At 37.2% G+C, this 20,075-nt stretch overlaps 1 protein-coding gene across 4 annotated transcripts in view; it reads left to right on the forward strand.

Moving 5' to 3' along the window:
- Positions 1–3,700: 3,700 nt before the first annotated feature.
- Positions 3,701–20,075, forward strand: part of LOC106080050 (peptidase inhibitor 16-like) — a 28,528-nt gene continuing 12,153 nt past the window's right edge. The window contains exons 1-6 of one of the 4 annotated variants that reach the window (XM_056034588.1): positions 3,701–3,928; positions 9,101–9,242; positions 12,891–13,046; positions 13,628–13,770; positions 15,632–15,764; positions 17,516–17,625. In XM_056034588.1, coding sequence (XP_055890563.1) covers positions 12,956–13,046; positions 13,628–13,770; positions 15,632–15,764; positions 17,516–17,625 — 477 coding nt within the window. In that variant the 5' untranslated portion in view covers positions 3,701–3,928; positions 9,101–9,242; positions 12,891–12,955. The remainder of the gene's footprint in view (positions 3,929–9,100; positions 9,243–12,890; positions 13,047–13,627; positions 13,771–15,631; positions 15,765–17,515; positions 17,626–20,075) is intronic. The other 3 variants (XM_056034587.1, XM_056034590.1, XM_056034589.1) reach the window with 3 other exon arrangements.

Consider the following 20,075-nt stretch of genomic DNA (forward strand, 5'->3'; position numbering starts at 1 on the left):
AATAATTGTTAAGTATATACAAATACACTTAACAATTATTGCTGAAATTGTGGATGCTTTCTACTATACATCTTTTGACACTACATTTTCAGCTGATAATACATTTTTTAGAGCGATGAAATGTTTTCAGTATTTCAGAGAAGGTTAATAAAAATAGTTTTAGTGTCATAGTAAAAACAAAAAAAGAAATAGAGAGTGGTAGAAGCGGCTCCTCCCTGGGGGCTGCAGGTCTGAAACCCTAATAATTTAAAGTCCTATCAGAGAGCTGCTTAGTACCAAGCATAACTGAGAAGGAGGTAACGCCTATAAAAAAAATTGAAGGATTAATTAAATGTAGGAAGTATATAATTTGAATAGTATCATGCTTTTATGTTAGTTCTGTATAGTTGAATGTTGTAGCAACGCGAATTTTTTTTTCTTTTGTTTGAAATGCTCCCCCCCCCCCCCCAATTTTTTTCCAAAAAAAAAAAACAAAAAACAACAACAACACACCTTGCTAACCACGACTGAGCCTCCTACACATTTTAGACATGTTGTCGTTCTTGTTCATATGAAATGCAAAATTAAAAATGCATTGAACACAGTTGGTTCGTTAAACAAAACAACTGCTTCAGATTACAACGTATGGTCTAATAAAGAAGTAAAAAAGCCCCATCTCTTTTTTTGTCCTCTATTTTTCCTAATATCTGAATTGGTCCGTTCCATGAGCAACCACAACTATTGACTAAGCGGGGAAAACAACGGGAAAGAGTGCATCACGTGACATTTCTGGTCCAGATATTTTGAGCATTGATTTTAGTTTTCAATTAACACGTGTCTGTGTAATATTTGTGTCTAAATAACAGGGCGGCTTGACCTAGACTGAAGCAGGGGGATGTAATTCGCCCAGAACAGGGTAATTGATGTAACTAATGTCCTGGTCGCTAGGTCACTCAAGAACAAACGTTTCTCATGTCTTTAACTTCTGAATTTTTAATTGCATTGGTTCTAATGAATTGAACGTCAGGCAGAACGCTCATTTTGACATTACATCTTACAGCTCCTCTATATGTGGCCACATCTTTTTTAGATGGAGATTTTCACACATGAAGGCAAGCCTATGAATAGCAAAGTTGAGTCTCTGCTCTCTGATGCCCCCCACCCTAACTTTTGTTGTTCAGTTTTATACAAAATTTCGTTGAAAATATTTAGCTACCCAGTATTTTTAACGTATTGAGAGGTGAGGTGAGGTGAGAGGTGAGGCATTCGTCAAACAAAAAAATAATAAAATATTCCCTATTTATAGCTTTGAAATACATAGTGTAAATTGAATTCTTGTCTACATAAATTTTTTTTTACTACAACCAAACCACATTGAAAAAGGGGGGGGGGGTCAAATTTACCAAGATTTTCTGAAAATTAACGAACCCTTCTTTCTACATGCATTACAGACCCACGGGCAGGCTTATCAGGTGCCAATCCTGAGTTTGTGTGATAAAACATGAAATGGTTGCGGATGGGAAATTGACTAATTTTTTTTTTGAAAATTTAGAACCCTTCATTTTACATGCAGACAATTTGGGGGGGGGGGCTTCTCAGGTGTAACCCCTGAGTTTGTGTGATAAAACAGACTCTCTTTGAAATCTTGTTGTTTTCTTCAACAGTATTGATTTTATTGATCCGTTTACATTGAGTATGCTCTAGCCTCAGGATGACCCGTACACTCTATCAAGAACCTGGAGTGCGAGAACAATGACCCGGCTTGGTGCATTTGCCTTGAAGGCAATCACCTGTTTAATCAATATCAGATAAACGTGACGAATGAATGGATTTGATGAATGAGATCAAGTTAAACTAGGTTTAAATTAACACAAAAGTCTGTTGAGCTTTTATTAAAATTTTCACAAATGTGGTAACCACTAATCAAATTTCTCAAACACATCATTTGGGGGTGGGGATTTACCCTAACCCCAACGACGATGTAAAAAAAAAAACACAACAACAACACAACAACAACGCCATATTGAAAGATCAATGGTACCAAGTTACTTTGGCTTAGGTCCTCCAGTGCGTAGGGCAGCAAGCTCTCTCCCAAGAGGTTGGTCATAGTCGACTTCCACAGCCTCTTCCCAGCTGGTGCCCACAGAGTTTGGGGCTTCTAAGAAGGTGCGACGCCATGGAATATGCGGACTGCCTTGTATTTTGGTTTCCCCTTTTCGATTTTCAAGTTATGTCTGACTTGGGTAATCTATCTATCTATCTATCTATCTATCTATCTATCTATCTATCTATCTATCTATCTGTCTATCTATCTATCTGTCTGTCTGTCTGTCTGTCTGTCTGTCTGTCTGTCTATCTATCTGTCTATCTATCTGTCTGTCTGTCTGTCTGTCTGTCTGTCTATCTGTCTGTCTGTCTGTCTGTCTGTCTATCTATCTATCTATCTATCTATCTATCTCTTATCTTATCTGACAATAAAAATTTTAAAAAACTTACGGAAGCTTTACTTTGGCCAGTGGCCTGGAGAAAGATAATTTGTGAAAGACTAAGCACAGCCTTTTTTATGCGTGTACGCCAAATAATGATAAACACTAATGATAATAATAATAATAATAATAAGGCTTGTCTTCGAGTCCGAAGATTAATGAGGAATACAGTATTTCCCGTGGCTGCGCAGCCCCAGCTGTGACCTGCATATTTTGCCACATCCAGGGCAAGCATAACCATTGTCCGCAGGTGGTCGATTTAGATTTTCTTTTAGTCGTCTGCGTTTGTCCTCGGCAGCAGATTTTCTTTTGGTCTCAAATGTGTATCCAGCTGCCTTCGTGAGTGACCTCCAGCTATCTCGTTCCAACGCCGCATGCTGACAGGTGCTCTCTTCTATGTTAGCCAAGGAAAGTTGACGCCTAAGCTAGTCTTTGAAGCGTTTCCGTGGGGCGCCTCTGTTACGTCGAACACCTTTTAGCTCACCAAAAAAGACTGCCTTTGGCATATGTTCGTCTCCCATACGGGATACGTGCCATGCCCAGCGTAGTTGTCGGACCATAAGAAGTCCCTCTATACTGTCCATACCGGCGTTCGCAAGGACATCGCTGTTTGTAGTGCGGTCCTGCCACCGTATGTCCATGATGGAGCGCAAGCATCTTTGGTGAAAGCGCTCAAGAAGTCATAGTTGTTTTGCATATAGTGTCCATGTCTCAGAGCCATATAGAAGGGTTGAGAGAACCACCGCCTGGTAGACATCGATTTTTGTAGGCAGGCGGAGCGATTTGTTCTTCCAAACTCTCGCCTGAAGGCGTCCAAAAGCGCTACTAGCCCTGGCCAGACTGTTATCAACTTCCCTTGAAAAAGAGGCGTCATTTAACACTATACTACCCAGATATGTGAAGTGGTCTACCACAAGAATAAATCATTGACAGAGATGTAATCATTACTCGTTAGACCAACGATGAGTGTATAAAAAAATATGTCAAATATTCCCTGTGAATGAAGTTGTATTAATTCATAAGTCCTAACAAAAATGAGAAACTTTTATCTAATCTTATGAAATACAGACAGAAATACTTCAGAAAAGAAGATGATTACGTCCTACGCGTTTTCCTAGGTCAATCTAGTGATACTATTTATAGGTTTTCTGCCATGTATGAATGAAAGTCTCCATTGGTGCAATCTGCTTCATTAAATCTTATTTTTTGAAGTCACGTCTGTATTTTATAAGATAACTGTGAACCAAGTGCGCAGAACAACTTTTTTTTATGTAGTGAACAAGATGAATCCTAGCATTCAGAGATGGCGTAGACGAGAACCGAACAATATGCCTAAGTCATTCATTAAAAATTAGATAAATTTAGCTCTTTATTAGATCGACTTTTCGACTGTTACAAACAAAAAAAAATAAAAAAATAATTACAACTGCAAACTCGTTATGACAAGACAAGACTATATTCAGGTAACGAAAAAATTAGAGTCTAACAATAAATTGAAACGACTAAACTAAGAACTATACTGATTCATTGATTAGATCTAGGGTCTAGATCTAGGTTTTAGATCTAATCTCCAGGCATACTAGTTTGAGATCTAGACCTAAATGTACTCTGGTATTCTAGATCTATATTTTTTTAGATCGAGATAGATCTAGATATCTAGAATCTAGATTTAGATTATCTAGATCTAGGCTGCTTCAAACTCTTGATCTAAATAATCATCATTTACTTAGGCTAGCTAGAGCAGATTTAGATCTAGATCTAGTCTAGAATATAGAATATAGGCCTAGATGAAGAATCTAGAATTAACTGTATACTTTGCTGAGATTTCTTCATATTCTTTCTCGTTTAGTTTAGAGTCTCTACATTCCAATATAAAGTCTAGTAGCCTATATTTATAGATCTAATTCTAATTATGTATTTAAAGTTAGAATTTCTTTCCACATACTATTTTATGATAACCTATGAAATATGAACAAGAATATATTCCTACGAGGCAAAAGGAATCCATAATTAGTCTGCTCCATTCAAAATAAAATTAATAGTAGGCTATAGCCATTGGGCATGTTGATTGAAAAAAAATATAGCGTGGGGACTATAGAAAGTATACGATGACAGCATGGGCGTAGCCAGGATTTTTTTTCGGGGGGGGGTTTGGGGGGATTTTTTTCTCCCCCCCCCCCACCCCGCGAAAAAAATATATTTATATGCATGTATGTGTGTGTGTGTACATAATCTTTATTACATTCTGACCCATCATTCTTTTGGAAGACGCTTATTGTGCCCTAGAATAGGTTCTTCCTGGAGTTGGTGGAAAAATTGTAGACTTCCGCCAATACTAGCAAGGGGGTCTGGGGGAGCGCTAGGAGCTCCCCCAGCGCGGGGCGAACCCCCGCCGCCAAGCACGATTTCTGATATTGAAAGCCAACAAAATGCATATTCTGAGGTATTTATAGTGCATTTTCCTGCTATTAAAAAGGTTTATTTCAAAAACCTAATTGGTTATTCTTACTGACTTACACCCTCCCGCGCCGTTCGGCGCATTAACCGTCAAGCTGTTTCCACAAAAATCTGTCAATGGTAATGTCGGAAGCTTCTTCCCACCTGCTCTGAGGACCTCCATGAATGTGTGACGCCAAGTTGTACTTAACCCTTAAAGTACTGAGCTGTTTTACAATGAGTACATAAACAATGGAGGCTAAACTACCTCACGCGCCTTAAGGGTTAATAGGATGTCAAAATCATCTGTTGGGGGTTTTAAACTAAAAAATCTCTGGAGTTATGTTTGTATTAAAATTCAAAACCCCATTTAGCTACGGTCATAGAATTTAGTAACTGTAGTTTGCTTTAGAATAATATTGAAGATAGAGGTTTTCCACCTCAAAACGCTCTGTAGGTTTTTTTAACTCAAAACCATCTGGAGGGGTTTTAAACTTAAAAAATAAGCCATCTGTACTAAAAAGATTTAAACTCAAAACCCCTAATTGTCTTGGCTACGCTCAAATGATTTTAGTGTGTAATTTATTTATTTTTATATTGAAGAGGTATTTTTTATCATTAAACCACTCTGAAGAGGGGTTTAAACTTAAAACTCCTTTTGGCAACGCTCATTTTGAGTGCGTAATGCTTTTTTCTTACATTGAAGATGTAATTTTTAGCTTCAAACACCGATTGCGGGGGGCTTAAACTCAAAACCCCTTCTGCTACGCTCATAGATTTCTGAGTGTGTAATTTTCTTTTTTAATATTGAAGAGGAATTTTTTAGCTTTAAACTCCACTGGAGGGGAATTTAAACTCAAAACCCCTTTGAATACACTCATAACATGTTGAGTGCATAATTTGCTTTGTTTTTAATATTTAAGAGGTATTTTTAGCTTCAAACCCCGCTGAAGGGGGGTTTAAATTCAAAACTGAGTCAAAACCCATTTAGCTACGCTCATAACATTTTGAGTTGTTTTTTTTATACCGGGTACTGAAGAGGTATTTTTTACCTTCAAACCCTACTGATGAGGGAGTGGGGGTTAACTCAAAACCCCTTTGGCTACGCTCGTAGAATTCTGAGTGTGTAATTTTCTTTTTTTTTATATTGAAGAGGGGGTTTATCGTACATTTTGGAGGGGGTTTAAAAATCAAAATCTTCCTTAACTGTGCTCCTGAAATTTGGGGGATTGTCGTTTGCATTTTTTGTTTGTTTTGTGTTATAGAAGAGGGGAATTTAACTGTGAAAACCCCTGGTTAGGGGGGGTTTTAAACTCAAACCCCCCTAGTAGGGGGTTTTAAACTCGAACCCCCCCCCCCCTGGTAGGGGTTTTAAACTCAAAACCTCCCTTGCTATGCTGAGGCAAGTGATAGTTTAGTATTAAAATCTCATCTAAAATAAACAAAATCAAAGCAAAAATCAGTGACTAAATTTCGATCCCCCCCCCCCTGCGGGGGGGATTTCATTTCGGGGGGGGGTTTGAACCCCAAAAACCCCCCCCTGGCTACGCCCATGGATGACAGTGTCAGTCTAGGCCAGGTAGGCCAGGGATGCATTGAAGTAAGCGAAGACACAGTAGGGCCCTACAGGATTTCACATTCCTCTTTCTAAAGATTCAATAAATAGCAGACTTAATAATATTAACAGATGTAAAAGAAAATTATTTTTTTTATATTAAATTTGAATTTTTTTTTATTTTACAAATTATATATTTTAGAGTTTGTGCAGAACCATTCTTAGGGAAAGCCCTAAGCTGCGACACAACATGTGTTGCCCTGTAAGGATGGCTGCCTGGTCGTGCGGTTTGCGCGCTGGACTGTCGTTAGGATTTCTCGATGGTCCCGGGTTCAAAGCCTGCCCGCTCCCATTCCCCGTCGTCCTGCGGGAGATTTGGACTAGGAAGTAATCTATGTTGAACTCTGAAGGAACATCCGAAACATGTAAAACATTTTAAAAACAAAACAAGCCAGTAAATCCGGCTTTGATAGAGGCGGACTGTGTGTGAAAATCGGCCCAGACATTACCGTACTATTTGGCCCGCAGATTTATATGTATGAGATTGAACGCGTGTATGCAAACGTGGGTTTCTATAACGTACTGTATAAAATGTAAATAGACTTAGGGGCTATAGGAAAATCTTAATTTGTAACTTTAAAAAAATCTACAGTGCAATCGCAATCTTAATTAGTTTATTACACTATTTTGATCCCATAACTAAAAGAGTAGAGCATAACATTTGACGGCTGCCTGGTCGTGCGGTATGCGCACTGGAGTCTCGTCTCGATGATCCCAGATTTGAACTCTTCCCGCCGCCAACTCCGCGGCCATCCTATGGGATGTTAAGGCTATTTTAAAGTAACAACCGAAACCTGAAAAACAGCGGTTCTAAACCTTTTAGCTCGGCGACCCCTTTATACTATTCCCCACTAGGCGGCAACCCCAATCGTAAAATTTATTTCGTTCGTAAGCCTAGGTAGACCCTAAATGTAATTTCGCTAATCTTATAAAATTATAATCAAATTTTAAATGTATAAATCTGACATCCATGATGTGTTTACATAGCAAAAGCTTTATGTAATTTTATGAAGTGTATGATACATTTGTGCTTAAAAGAAAACAAAAAGTTTATCCTTAATGTATGATACAAACTTGCTTGTTACAACACTTAAGAAATCGTAGGACAAAAAAAAAAAATACAGAAAATACGAAAAAAAAAAGAAAAATAGACGAAAAACCTAAATTTCCGATGGTCTTAGGCGACCCCTAGCAAATGGTCATTCGCGACTCCCAGGTTGAGAACCCCTGCGGTAAAACAAACCAAAAATTTGAACACGAAGTAACACGAAACGTTCTTGCAACAGAGAAATACACCCCTCCCTCCCCCTCAATTGTACCCTCCATTCATTAACGCTTAAATTGCTGAGCTGTTGTACAGTGAGTGCAAACAAAATGGAATTACAATTCTGATGTTTATAATAATAATAATCTTTATTATCCGTAAGGAAATTTGTCTTACAATTTGTGCATTACACAAAAACAAAAAACATTATAACTATAAGAAACCAAAGTGTACATTCACACCAGACTCACTCATAATTTACATGTGACAAAGTTTATACCAGATTGTTCTTATTTAATGATTTGATTGCCAGGGGAACAAAAGAGTGTTTGTGTCTGTTTGTCTTTGCTATCGGTGTCTTGTATCTCTTTTGTGATGGTAAAATCACAAAATCCTGACACAAAGGGTGATTCTTTATTTCGAGGATCTTAGCTTTTTTATAGATGTTTGTCTCAAACAACTGCCCAAATGGGGTTTGTTTTTTGCCAATGATTTTGCCAGCAGCATTTAGGATTCTATTAAGTTTATTTTTATTTTTAATGCTCAGATTGCCATACCAGGCAGTGATATTGAAACTTAAAATATTGCAGGTATGAGCGTGATAAAACATAGCCAAGGCCTTTTCGCTAACATTAAACGAGGACAGTTTTCTTAGTAGTCGTAATCTTTGCTGCCCTTTTTTGCTGATATAATCAGTATTTGCAGCAAAATTTAGTTTATTGTCTAGGATAGTACCAAGGTATTTAAAGGTTTGCACAATTTCAATAGTCTCTCCAGCTACAGAAACAATATCATTTTCCTTCTTGTCCCTACGAAAATCGATTATCATTTCTTTGGTTTTTTTACATTTAATAATAAAAAATTATCTTTACAGTAGAGACAAAACTACCACACGCGTTTTAAGGGTTAACCTTTGAGACAGTTATTACGAGACAGTCCTCTTTGATGTCATTCCCATAAAAATTACTTCACAGTGGACATCGTCCTTAAATTCATCATCATCATCAAACTCCATTTGAGTGAGGGCTTGAGAGGCTTAAATCCTCTCTTGCAAAAGTCCTGGGCAGAAACCCTGCTGTCTTGCGTAGTGCATAAATGTCACCATACAGGTCGAGAATTTTGGGTTTCCCAGACCTGTCGAGACAGAGATCAGCAAGTCTGGGGCAGTCCAACAGAATATGAGGCACGGTTTCCTCTTCTTCCCCGCAGCGGGGGCACCGTCCTTACATTAAAAGTGTCCTATTTCAATTTATCACTATGTTACGCAAGTTGTTAATGCCTTGTCGGTTAAGTCAACGTGAAATAACATTATTGTTTCAGGACACTATTCTACTGTTTCTTGATTGCATTTAGAGACACAAAATGACACAAAGTTGAAAGCCAACATGTATATCAAGGAATTGAAGTGTTTAAGCCTGCGTCCCTGTGGATATGAGTTACTGTTTCTACGTCGTCTATAGAGGTATGCTCTCCAGGAGTAAATGAAGTTGTGAATGTTCCTTTGTGGAAATTTGGTAACAGTGGATCTACAGACTGTCTACAGACTCAACATAATCATATAATGCACATTACGAGCCAATTTTGGTAACAGTGGATCTACAGACTGTCTACAGACTCAACATAATCATATAATGCACATTACGAGCCAATTTTGGTAACAGTGGATCTACAGACTGTCTACAGACTGCAGTATGTCAGGTTCAGAAATTATTTGTGTTGCTAAATAGCTGTGCACAATTAAGGTCCCGAGGTTCAACCTGACAAGAACATCATTCACACACAGTCGTACATAGAGTAACCAACTAGGTGGATGGTTTAAATAACAAAAAAAAATAATTTTATTGTATGATACTTATAGATGTATATGTACAATGAGAATGATAGAATGATGAATAGAATATATATATATATAACATATATAGATAGACATTAATCAATAATTCACATAAGCACCTTGCTACTGCTATCAACTTGTCACGCTGGTTTCATAGTCCACCAGACGCTGACCGACTGGCGTCACACAGGATGTACTTCTCGGAACTGCCAGTCAAGGCCGGCAGATAATTGGTGGCCCTTGGCAAAGTGAATTAGTTGGTCACAAATAACATTTTAAAAAAAAGCGACAACCGTAAAATTATTCAATTTATTAAAAACCTATTGTACTTCAACAATAACATTGAAGACAAGTTTCGCTATTTTTACTCTAAAATAACACAACTGTGGCTAGTTCAAAGCCCTCACCGACTGGGAACCCTAAGCACATTGTCTATGCCTAAGGCTGGCCCTGTGCCAATAATAAGATCATTGAGAAATCAATTACAACAATATATTTGATATTCAATGCTTGTTATTAAAAAGCCTGTTTTTCTTAGTCAAAGCACGAGCTCCATTAGTAGTTACACTTGCCATCTTGTACAAGCCGACCCAACACTTTCAACACAGTTTTTGATAGAATTGAATAAATACTGGCTTGTGTTTGTCTTTGACTGAATGTTTCGAAATATTGCCATTAAGAGTAATCTTCGTTTACTTGAAACTTTTTAGAATGACGTTTAAAGACAAATAAGTGATAAGAATCAAAAGATACAATAATTTCTAGATCTTTAGATATTTACAATTATTTATTTAAATATATTTGCATTTTTATATGTGTAATGTGTAGGAACACCTGATTTCTTTAAGCGTCGGCGGGTGGCATAAAACACTTCGGCGGGCCGCATGTGGTCCGACGTTCGTAATTTGCCCACCCCTGCAAAGTGTAGTCTATCCAAGAATGATAACTCTTCAAGTATCACTACAGCGTTGCATTAAATACTAAATCTAAAAACAATAATAATTAAAAAAAAAAAACAGATAAAATTATGTGAAAGAAGTCTACTAGATACAGTTGTTTGCTTTTGTTTAAATGTTATTTCTGTTTAATATTACGGTATGTTAAAACTTATTTTGATACACGAATTAATGTTGTAAGTTGATAGTAAATTATGTTTCTGTCTTATTGAGTGTTTAGGTTGTACATGTTCAGACGATGGATAATCGTGCTGACTGCACATCATATAGCAATCTCCACATGTATCAGCCGACAATTTCAAAAGTATATTTATTTTCCTTAGAAATTAAAACCCAGATCAACTGAGAAGATAAAAAAAAAAAAAAAATTGTATAAGCTTAGGCTGTGAATTTGATGTAAAACAAATAGCCAGGACTTTGTTTTTGCTGACAAAGCATTACATACAGAACGGCTAAATTGTGGTTCAGTCTAACCGAGTGGGGGCCTAATGTAGTATTCTTGAACTCGTCTCGTGGGTATGGGGCTACGCCACTGATATCAGATGAAAATATTTTAATGATAATAACCCCAGAACAGGGTTGAATTGAATAATAGAATCTAAGTGAAGAATTACAAATGTTCTTACAACAGTTTTCTTTTTCTTGTTACGTTGATATTGGGAATTGGAATGTTTAATTTTCCAATTATAATTTGATAGTTTAATTTTAACTAATTGATTTGTTACTTAAATAGTTTTTAAGTTCCTCATTTGGGATTAGATGGAAAGAGAAATAGATTGTCCTGCATTGGACTATTGGGCATAACCTGCCTTGAAATGTGGCGATATTACAAATAACATAACGTAACATTATTATAACATAAAATAGAATAACCTAACCTATTGGGCGCGGTGGCTAAGTGGTTAAGCTCTCGGCTTCCTAACCTGAGGTCCTGGTTTTTTAATCTCGATGAAAACTGGGTTTTTAAATTTCGGGATTTTTAGGGCGCCCCATGAGTCCACCCAACTCTAATGGGTACCTGACTTTAGTTGGGGAAAGTAAAGGCGGTCGGTCGTTGTGCTGGCCACATGACACCCTGCTCGTTAACCGTTGGCCAAAGAAACAGATGACCTTAACATCATCTGCCCCATAGATCGCAAGGTCTGAAAGGGGAAACTTTACTTTTTTTTTTAACCTAACCTAACATAGCATTAACATAACATGACAAAACCTAACATGACCTTAGCATAACATAACAAAACCTAACATGACCTTAGCATAACATAACAAAACCTAACATGACCTTAGCATAACATAACAAAACCTAACATGACCTTAGCATAACATAACAAAACCTAACATGACCTTAGCATAACATAACAAAACCTAACATGACCTTAGCATAACATAACAAACTTAACATGACCTTAGCATAACATAGGTTAACAAAACCTAACATGACCTTAGCATAACATAACAAAACCTAACATGACCTTAGCATAACATAACAAAACCTAACATGACCTTAGCATAACATAACAAAACCTAACATGACCTTAGCATAACATAACCATAATATAAGTTAACAAGACCTAACATGACCTTAGCATAACATAACCATAATATAAGTTAACAAAACCTAACCTTGCAATCAACGCATGGCTGCCTGGCCGTGTGGCATGCGCTCTGGATTGTCGCCTCAATAGTCCTGGATTTGAACCCTCCCAGTCGCATCCCCCCCCCCACCCGCCCTTCTGCAGGAGGCTTGGCCAGGATGTAATATCTTTAGTTCTGAAAGATCGCCTGATGATGTACAACAAAGCAATCAATATCCCGCATACTTCTACTGAATATTTTGAGTGTATGTGTATATGCTATGTGTATATGTGTGTATGCTACGTGTGTATGGGTGTATGTGTCACATGTGTGTATATGTGTAAGAAAAAGTTTCTTCAAATAAAGGATAATTAACATTCTTTTTACAATCTGAATGCATAGTAAACCAGTGTGGCCAACGAGAAAGTATTTTTTCCCTAGAAATTTGACAGTTGATGTATATCGTTGGGTAAAGAATGATCAGCTCGATGGCTACACTTACGAGGCTCTAGTCTGATAGTTATAAGTTTTCAAAGTAAAAAAAGAAATATTCCAGGTTTTTGTTTCTGGCGGGTGGGGGGGGGGGGGGAATGTTTTATTTTTTCAAGAATCTAACAGTGATTGGTTATTGAAAGGAGAAAAAAAATCTCTAAGATGTTTAAAGGAGTTATTGTCTTTAACAAAAATATTTTTTATGTTTTTCTTGTTTTAAGTCTACTCAAAGAATTGATATTTGTTTCTCTAGAACACTGTCTGGGCTGCGACAATCAAAACGAGATGACAATAAAAATCTGACCAATTTAAGAAGACATGAGAAACTGTGGAAAGTTGTCGGACCTGCCAGTTTGGTCTTTGGTACTGATCATCTTGTTTTGTCGACTGGATGTCTCAGGCTCAATAGGTAAGATTTATTGTGTTGTTTGCCTTGTCAGTGAGGCTGATCTAGCATATTGAATACAGAAATCAGTTTTGATTTCCAGCTTCTCTTGACATTGGGGCTGATCTTGCAAATATAACATAAAGATTAAGTTCTATACATTTTCTGGCTACAATGACAATGAGGTCGAGTTTGCAAAATGTAATAAAGTCTGTAGGATTTCATTTAGTGAAGCCTTGGCTTGCAGAAGTGAACGAAAAGAAAACCAAGAAACAAACATAGCTTCAAACCTAGACAAGCGGGAACTTCCCTAGAATAAAATATTGTTGCGTTGTCCTAATAGAAAAAAAATTAAAGTTTCTCCTATAATGGTCTTCTGTTTCTATGGCTGACTGTGTACGAGGGTGTTATGTGTCCAGCGCAACAACTAGCAGTCTAAACTTTCTCAAGTACCTACTAGAGTTGTGAGGACTAAAATACTGAAATTATAAAACACATTCTCGCCGGGACTCGAACTCGAAATCCCTCGGTTCGGAATCCAAGCGATTTACCACTCGGCCACCAGGCCTCCATTATACTAATGAGTCTCGTCCATCTATTTTTAGAGTTGAGGAGAGTCTTGAATGTCACTAGTCATAGGTTAGTGAAAAGAGGAACTAACGGATTCAGTGAAGAGGAAAAGGTAGCCATGGTTCTTGCCCATAACGAGGCCAGAGCCAAAGAAGGTGCAGCCGATATGCTTGCTATGGTAGGTACAGATGGTATGCTTGCTATGGTAGGTACAGATGGTATGCTTGCTATGGTAGGTACAGATGATATGCTTGCTATGGTAGGTACAGATGGTATGCTTGCTATGGTAGGTACAGATGGTATGCTTGCTATGGTAGGTACAGATGGTATGCTTGCTATGGTAGGTACAGATGGTATGCTTGCTATGGTAGGTACAGATGGTATGCTTGCTATGGTAGGTACAGATGGTATGCTTGCTATGGTAGGTACAGATGGTATGCTTGCTATAGTAGGTACAGATGGTATGCCTGCTATGGTAGGTACAGATGGTATGATTGCTATGGTAGGTACAGATGGTATGCCTGCTATGGTAGGTACAGATGGTATGCTTGCTATGGTAGGTACAGATGGTATGCTTGCTATGGTAGGTACAGATGGTATGCTTGCTATAGTAGGTACAGATGGTATGCCTGCTATGGTAGGTACAGATGGTATGCTTGCTATGGTAGGTACAGATGGTATGCTTGCTATGGTAGGTACAGATGGTATGCTTGCTATGGTAGGTACAGATGGTATGCTTGCTATGGTAGGTACAGATGGTATGCTTGCTATGGTAGGTACAGATGGTATGCTTGCTATGGTAGGTACAGATGATATGCTTGCTATGGTAGGTACAGATGGTATGCTTGCTATGGTAGGTACAGATGATATGCTTGCTATGGTAGCTACAGATGGTATGCTTGCTATGGTAGGTACAGATGATATGCTTGCTATGGTAGGTACAGATGGTATGCTTGCTATGGTAGGTACAGGTGGAATGCTTGCTATGGTTTTAGATTAATGCGTTGTATTGAAAGTAGAGTAGAATGTTGTATTTGTAAAAAAAAATATGTTTAAAATATGGTAAATAGTCATCTCCTTTACAAAATAGCCTCCCGTGTTTGTTACTATTAAAAGTAAATAGTTGTAAAAATTGTGTATTTTTAATGAAAAAACTGCTTGCATAGTTGATTTTTAAAAATTAAAATTTTCGCTTCCAGAAAAGAAAAAGTAGCCGTTGCATCAGAACTTTGAATGGTCTAAAATATCATGATGTCGGATTTTCATTATCTTTTCTAGTTTACGAGATCTAAACGGGCAGACGGACCACACAAAACTAATAGCATCTATTCCCCTTTCGGGGCCGCTAAAAATGTAGTTTTGAGAGGTGGAGGATTATCGTCCGTGCTCCGTCATGCTTTTCAAATTGTCACATAATTATGCAACCTAAATATGGTGATTACGCAATAGAATAATTAAGTCATTTAGATTTAAATATATGTACTTATAATTTAATTGTAGAAATATATATTACAAAAAAAAAATTATGCTACATAATCGTTAGGCTGCAGTGGCCTAAAGCCGGCCCTAATTACGATTTTCTAACATTAGCAAAAGCAGTTAATTACGCTTATGAACGGAAATGATTTCGTCGTGACTTTCGACCCTTAGTGGAGAATTGTGAGAAGGGGTCGTCGAGCTAAAAACAATTTGAGCACCGCTAAGTTAGAGGATCGAGGAAAGAGAAAGAAACTGGATATGAATAAGAGAAAAGGGGGGGGGCGGGGTTTGTTGAAAGACAAGAGTTTAAGGAATTGACGCTTGAAGTTTGATTCAAACACTCACTTGAACTGGCTAGAGTGGACTTGAACGTACATTCTAGCGGAGGGGGCGTGTCGAGTAAAAGTTTGAGAACCTCTGAAGTAGAATATTGCATGGAAAGAATTAGTGACGGCTAGAACTCTAGGTCTCGTGAAATTTACCAGCCCTGTCCCAAATCTGCCAGTTATTACATGCTCTGTTATTATGTGTCCCATCATACACTACTCTATGTACTCCAGCACTGGGATGAGGCGCTAGAAAGCTCTGCCCAGGCTCATACAGATAGATGTAATTTTGAACACAGCACCAAAATGGAACGTTCGAACATTGGAGGCCATAAGGTGGTTGGGGAAAATCTGTACTTTTCAACAGGTCAGTTGTATTTTTAATGCATACACCAATAGAAAGGTCAGTTGTATTTTTAATGTATACACCAAAGATACGTCAGTTGTATTTTTAATGTATACACCAAAGATAGGTCAGTTGTATTTTTAATGTATACACCAAAGATAGGTCAGTTGTATTTTTAATGTATACACCAAAGATAGGTCAGTTGTATTTTTAATGCATACACCAAAGATACGTCAGTTGTATTTTTAATGTATACACCAAAAGAAAGGTCAGTTGTATTTTTAATGCATACACCAAAGATACGTCAGTTGTATTTTTAATGTATACACCAAAGATACGTCAGTTGTATTTTTAATGTATACATTAAAGATACGTCAGTTGTATTTTTAATGTATACACCAAAGATAGGTCAGTTGTATTTTTAATGCATACACCAAAGATAGGTCAGTTGTATTTTTAATGTATACATTAAAGATAGGTCAGTTGTATTTTTAATGTATACACCAAAGATAGGTCAGTTGTATTTTTAATGTATACATTAAAGATAGGTCAGTTGTATTTTTAATGTATACACCAAAGATACGTCAGTTGTATTTTTAATGTATACACCAAAGATACGTCAGTTGTATTTTTTATGTGTGCAAGTTTTTTTTATGTGTATTCGTCATAAGTTTCGTAGCCGGAAATGCAAACATTATTGTATATTAAAAACTAAAACTGGTTATTTTTAGAGACAATAGAAAATTGGATGTCAAAATAAGTTGTAGTAAGGAGACCATGGGGAGATTTTATTTATAAATGAACAAACTGTCCAGCTTTTAGTTTGTCTCTCAGAGATGGGAACGTAATAGTTTGAATTCAATCAAGAAACCATCTTTACAATTCTACAGCTCTCAGCTCAGCTGTTTCGAGTGTCCCATTTCTTATGTTTCAAATACAAGAGAGCGTTGATATTATTACTAACCCAGATTCGTGTTCTAAATAGGAAGGATAACAATGACATGATAATAACAAGCAAAATATAAAAAAAAAAAACTAGTAGACCGGGGGCCAAGCATACGCCGCTTTTTTTGCAGGGTCGGCCTTAGGCCACTGCAACCAATGCGTCCAATGTTAAGAGAACATTATAAAACCTTTAACAATTCAATACGTGACAAAGTGGCATTCATGAGACCCTTTAGGTGACCCTACCGGCCCATTTGGGTACCGGCCCACCGGGCATTTGCCCGAATGCCCATATAGCCAGTCCGCCCCTTGATATACTGTATGACTTCGCTACACGCATGACTCGTGTAGTAACCCTGTACGTAGTAAAGAATGAATAAAATGCAAAGACGAATATATTTTCTAATACAAACTCTTAATTTTCACTTATTTTCCGTATCACTACCCAAACTGGGCCCCGCGAAATCCGTTTCGCACTGGGACCCAAAATGGTTAAGTCCGGCCCTGCTATTTAGTGACGGGTGAATACTACTTGTTCCCACCCCACTCTTTTTTTTTTCGCCTTTAAAATTACGTGGGGGGGAATAACATGTACAAACTTTGACCAGACAAAGTGAGTCGATATAGGCTTTGTTTCTGGTGAACATGATAGTGGCCAATGTTGAGTAGATATAGGCTTTGTTTCTGGTGAACATGATAGTGGCCAATGTTGAGTTGATATAGGCTTTGTTTCTGGTGAACATGATAGTGGCCAATGTTGAGTTGATATAGGCTTTGTTTCTGTAGAACATGATAGTGGCCAATGTTGAGATTTCATTTATTGACAGGGAAGACGATTCCTAAACACGCACTGGATGCATGGTATGAGGAGAAAAAAGACTATGATTTTGCAACTGCGATATGCAGACCTGGCGAAGTTTGCGGACATTACAAACAGGTAGACTTTTTTTTAAGGACATTACACACGGGTAGACATTTGGTGAAGACATTACACACAGGCAGACTTTTCGTTGAGGACATTAATTACAAGTAAAATTTTTTTTTTGAAGGACATTGCACACAGGTAGACATTTGTTAAGGACATTACACACATGTATACTTTTTTGAAGACATTGCACACAGGTAGACATTTTTGAGGACATTACATACATGTATTTTTTTTCCCTCGAAGGACAAATAGACATTTTAACTTTTTTTTTTAAAGTAAATTACCCTTTTAACACCTTTTTAGGTGTATGGGGCAGATGATGATAAGGTGTCATTGGCCAGGTACTTTATAGGTACCATTAGAGCTAGGTGGATTCAGAGACGCCCAAAGATCCCGGGACTCCCGGTTCGGAAGCCAAGTGCTTTACCACTCAGCCACCGCGCCTCCTTTGAGGACATTATATACAAGTAAACTTATTTTTTGAGGACATTACACTAGAAGGGTAGACATTTAACTTTTTAGACATTTAGTTATTTTAGGATATTACGTTTGGGTTAGACTTAAAGTTTTGAAGACAAAACAGACGTAGACTTTTGATTTCTGCACAGGGAAACATTTATTTTGTTGACATTAATCACAGGGAAACATTTGTTTAGGTCACATTACACACAGGGAAACATTTGTTTAGTTGACATTACACACAGGGAAACATTTGTTTAGTTGACATTACACACAGGGAAACATTTGTTTAGTTGACATTATACACTGGGCAACATTTGTTTAGTTGACATTACACACAGGGAAACATTTGTTTAGTTGACATTACACACAAGGAAACATTTGTTAAGTTGACATTACACACAAGGAAACATTTGTTTAGTTGACATTACACACTGGGCAACATTTGTTTAGTTGACATTACACACAGGGAAACATTTGTTTAGTTGACATTACACACAGGGAAACATTTGTTTAGTTGACATTATACACTAGGCAACATTTGTTTAGTTGACATTACACACAAGGAAACATTTGTTTAGTTGACATTACACACAGGGAAACATTTGTTTAGTTGACATTACACACAGGGAAACATTTGTTTAGTTGACATTATACACTAGGCAACATTTGTTTAGTTGACATTACACACAAGGAAACATTTGTTTAGTTGACATTACACACAGGGAAACATTTGTTTAGTTGGCATTACACATAGGGAAATATTTGTTTAGTTGACATTACACACAGGGAAACATTTGTTTAGTTGACATTACACACAGGGAAACATTTGTTTAGTTGACATTACACACAGGGAAACATTTGTTTAGTTGAAATTACACACAGGGAAACATTTGTTTAGTTGACATTATACACTGGGCAACATTTGTTTAGTTGACATTACACACAGGGAAACATTTGTTTAGTTGACATTACACACAGGGAAACATTTGTTTAGTTGACATTACACACAGGGAAACATTTGTTTAGTTGACATTACACACAGGGAAACATTTGTTTAGTTGACATTACACACAGGGAAACATTTGTTTAGTTGACATTACACACAGGGGAAACATTTGTTTAGTTGACATTACACACTGGGCAACATTTGTTTAGTTGACATTACACACAGGGAAACATTTGTTTAGTTGACATTACACACAGGGAAACATTTGTTTAGTTGACATTACACACAGGGAAACATTTGTTTAGTTGACATTACCACACAGGGAAACATTTGTTTAGTTGACATTACACACAGGGGAAACATTTGTTTAGTTGACATTACACACAGGGAAACATTTGTTTAGTTGACATTACACACAGGGAAACATTTGTTTAGTTGACATTACACACAGGGGAAACATTTGTTTAGTGCAGTGTGTTTCCCAAACTTTATATCATTTACTGAACACTTCGCACATTCTGAGTATTTACACATTGCTTTTTTTAGAAAAGAGATTAATTCACGTGTTGGCGTACCAGCTACTTATTCCAGTAGTTTGTTGAACACATATTCAGACCTCGCCGAACCCTAGTGTTCCGAGGAACATAGTTTGAGAAACACTGGTTTAGTGGATATTAAACAAAGAAACATGTGTTTAGCGGGCATAAAACACAGGGCAACATTAGCCCATATCCTACTTTGTACTCCGGAAGTGTACGTTTTTAAATATACATGTATATTCGGCTCCGGTCGAATAGTAAAAAGTACACGTATTTAATATGCATAAAGTGGACTTCGTTCCATTAATGTCTGTTATAGAATGTATTAATGTTTATATTAAAACAAAATAATGTGCTTAAAAATAGAGCCATTATGAATATGCACCAAACATCTTTTATTATAAAGACATGGCGTGTTAATATAAATAGAAATGAAACTTAACAGCATAAATGCGCTTTACATACAGAGCAGCAATGGCTGGCACATTTTTTCAATTTGTCTTGACCTTTGA

This window comes from Biomphalaria glabrata, chromosome 7, assembly GCF_947242115.1.
Source record: "Biomphalaria glabrata chromosome 7, xgBioGlab47.1, whole genome shotgun sequence".
NCBI classification, from domain to species: Eukaryota; Metazoa; Mollusca; class Gastropoda; family Planorbidae; genus Biomphalaria; species Biomphalaria glabrata.